The sequence below is a fragment of the Gracilinanus agilis genome, chromosome 1, assembly GCF_016433145.1.
Source record: "Gracilinanus agilis isolate LMUSP501 chromosome 1, AgileGrace, whole genome shotgun sequence".
Taxonomy (NCBI): Eukaryota; Metazoa; Chordata; class Mammalia; order Didelphimorphia; family Didelphidae; genus Gracilinanus; species Gracilinanus agilis.
This window is the reverse complement of record NC_058130.1, coordinates 750,158,219-750,160,766: the sequence shown is the minus strand read 5'-3', so window position 1 is coordinate 750,160,766 and position 2,548 is coordinate 750,158,219. Positions and strand designations below refer to the sequence as shown.

Here is a 2,548-nt window from a genome sequence, read left to right as displayed (position 1 = left end):
CAAAACTGATTCAATTGACCCCCCCTTAAAATCTTTTAAGTTCTAGTAAAATAAAACATTTTTATAAATCTCTGGGCGGGGAGATCAGGGAGAATAATTTTGTGTACTGTTTTAAATTTAATTGACACCCATTTAATGGCACCTGGAACTAGAAAACCTTTAGACTAATCCCTCTAACTTTAGGATCTTATTTTAAAGGAGCATAGAAAAAAACAAGCATTTTGGGAATGCAACAACTTTATTGAAAGAAAAGTGCAGTGAAATTACTCAAAAGCTTGAAAGAATCTTGAGGGAATTAGACACCTCCCCTCAAGCGCAGGACCAAGTGCAGGGTGGATTCTTTTTGGATGTTGTAGTCAGACAGGGTGCGACCATCTTCTAGCTGCTTACCGGCAAAGATCAGTCTCTGCTGGTCTGGGGGGATGCCTTCTTTGTCTTGGATCTTGGCCTTGACATTCTCAATGGTGTCACTGGGTTCTACTTCAAGGGTAATGGTCTTGCCAGTCAAGGTCTTCACAAAGATCTGCATCCCACCTCTGAGACGAAGGACCAAGTGCAGGGTGGATTCTTTCTGGATGTTGTAGTCAGACAGGGTACGACCATCTTCTAGCTGCTTACCGGCAAAGATCAATCTCTGCTGGTCTGGGGGGATGCCTTCCTTGTCCTGGATCTTTGCCTTGACATTCTCAATGGTATCACTGGGCTCCACTTCAAGGGTGATGGTCTTGCCAGTCAGGGTCTTCACAAAGATCTGCATGCCACCCCTGAGACGAAGGACCAAGTGCAAGGTGGATTCTTTCTGGATGTTGTAGTCAGACAAGGTTCGCCCATCTTCTAGCTGCTTCCCGGCAAAGATCAATCTCTGCTGGTCTGGGGGAATGCCTTCCTTGTCTTGGATTTTAGCCTTGACATTCTCAATGGTATCACTGGGCTCCACTTCAAGGGTGATGGTCTTGCCAGTCAAGGTCTTCACAAAGATCTGCATTGTCTGTTTAAAAAAAAAAGAAAAGAAAGAAATTTATAACACTTAATTGTTGCTGATTTTTAATCCTTAAAAAAAAAAATTCAATCCAGTTTGAGGCAGCTAGGTCAGTTTAGTGGATAGAGATGGGAGATCCTGGGTTCAGGTATAGCTTTACACTTCCTATCTGTAAGACTAATCACTTAACATTGCTCTACTGCCTTAGAAACAATATACAGTATTGATCCTAAGACAGAGGGGGGTGGGGGTGGGGTGGGGGAGTGGGCAGGGAAGCTAGCCATGGGTAGAGCAAGGTTAAGAGTCAAAAGGCCCTCCGTTCAAATTTCACCTGTAACACTTGCTAGCTCACCAATCACCCAAACCCTCCATTTGCCTAATCTTCGGAGATCTTTTCTCCCTTAAAACCAAATAGTGCATTGATTCTAAAATGGAAAGGTTGAAGGCAGCTGGGTGGCTCAGTGGACTGAGTCAGACCCAGAGACAGAAGGTCTCCAGTTCAAATCTAGCTCAGACATTTCCTAGCTGTGTGACCCCGGGGCAAGTCACTTCACCCCCATTGCCTAACCCTTACCACTCTCTTCTGCCTTGGAACCAATACACAGTAATTAGTTCTAAGACGAAAGGTGAGTTTTCTAAAAATATAAAAATAAAACGGAAAAGTTAAAAAAAAATAACACTATCCAGTCCAGCTTATAACTCTTGAGAAAATAAAGGTAAGGAAAAAAGCCAACTTTTTTTTAGGTTTATTCCAGTTTATAACTCTTGAAAACAAACGTAAGGAAAAAGCACTTTTCAGGTTTATTCCAGCTTTTAACTCTTGAAAATAAACGTATGAAAAAACAAAACTTTTTAAGTTCATGCCAGTTTTCAATTAGTGTAAAATTTTAAATTTAACCCAGCCTTCAGTGCTTCAACCCAAAAAACGAATTTAAAAAAAATTCCAAACGACTGAGGAAAAACACCGTCATTTTGAAATTTTAAAAAGCCGCATCCTATCCCCAATTTTAGAATGAAGGGAAAGAAATTTTAACTGCGTCAGTGAACGCATCTGACCTTTCTAATGTTAATAAACAAACCAAAAAACAACTTACTTTTTTTACCCCAGGGTCCCTGTCCCTTCTCCTGACATAAGTCCTGCAGTAACTGCCCCGGCCCCCACCCGACAGTGCACCTTGACCGGCAAAAGAAAGCCCATCTCGAGCCAGGCTGCCCACCCCCTCAATCCCGGATGAGCGGACAGAGAAAGGGCGGGGCTGCATCACGTGATATGGTGAGCGGACAGAGGGCGGGGCCCCTCCCACCGCGCGCGTAGCGTCCGCGTTCCCGGCCCCGCCCCACGCCGGGCTCGCGGGCAGCAGACGCACCGTGGCGTCCTTCACCGCCCGCCCCCACACTGCACTAGACCCGACGTTACTAGGCCTTCCCTCCCCTCCAGGGGGCGCGCGCTTCTTTCCCTCATAAGTCCCGGATGAAAACCCCTCCCAGCACCGCGGCACAGCCAGCCAGCCAGCCAGCCGGCCGGCCGGCCGTCCTGCCCCCCCCCCCGCCGCCACCACCCCCACCCTC

General features: G+C 46.3%; 1 protein-coding gene across 1 annotated transcript in view; it reads right to left on the bottom strand.

Moving 5' to 3' along the window:
* Positions 1-219: 219 nt before the first annotated feature.
* UBC (ubiquitin C) overlaps positions 220-2,548 on the bottom strand; it is a 12,654-nt gene continuing 10,325 nt past the window's right edge. The window contains exon 2 of the mRNA XM_044658737.1: positions 220-988. Within this exon, the coding sequence (XP_044514672.1) occupies positions 296-985 (690 nt within the window). The 5' untranslated portion in view covers positions 986-988 and the 3' untranslated portion in view covers positions 220-295. The remainder of the gene's footprint in view (positions 989-2,548) is intronic.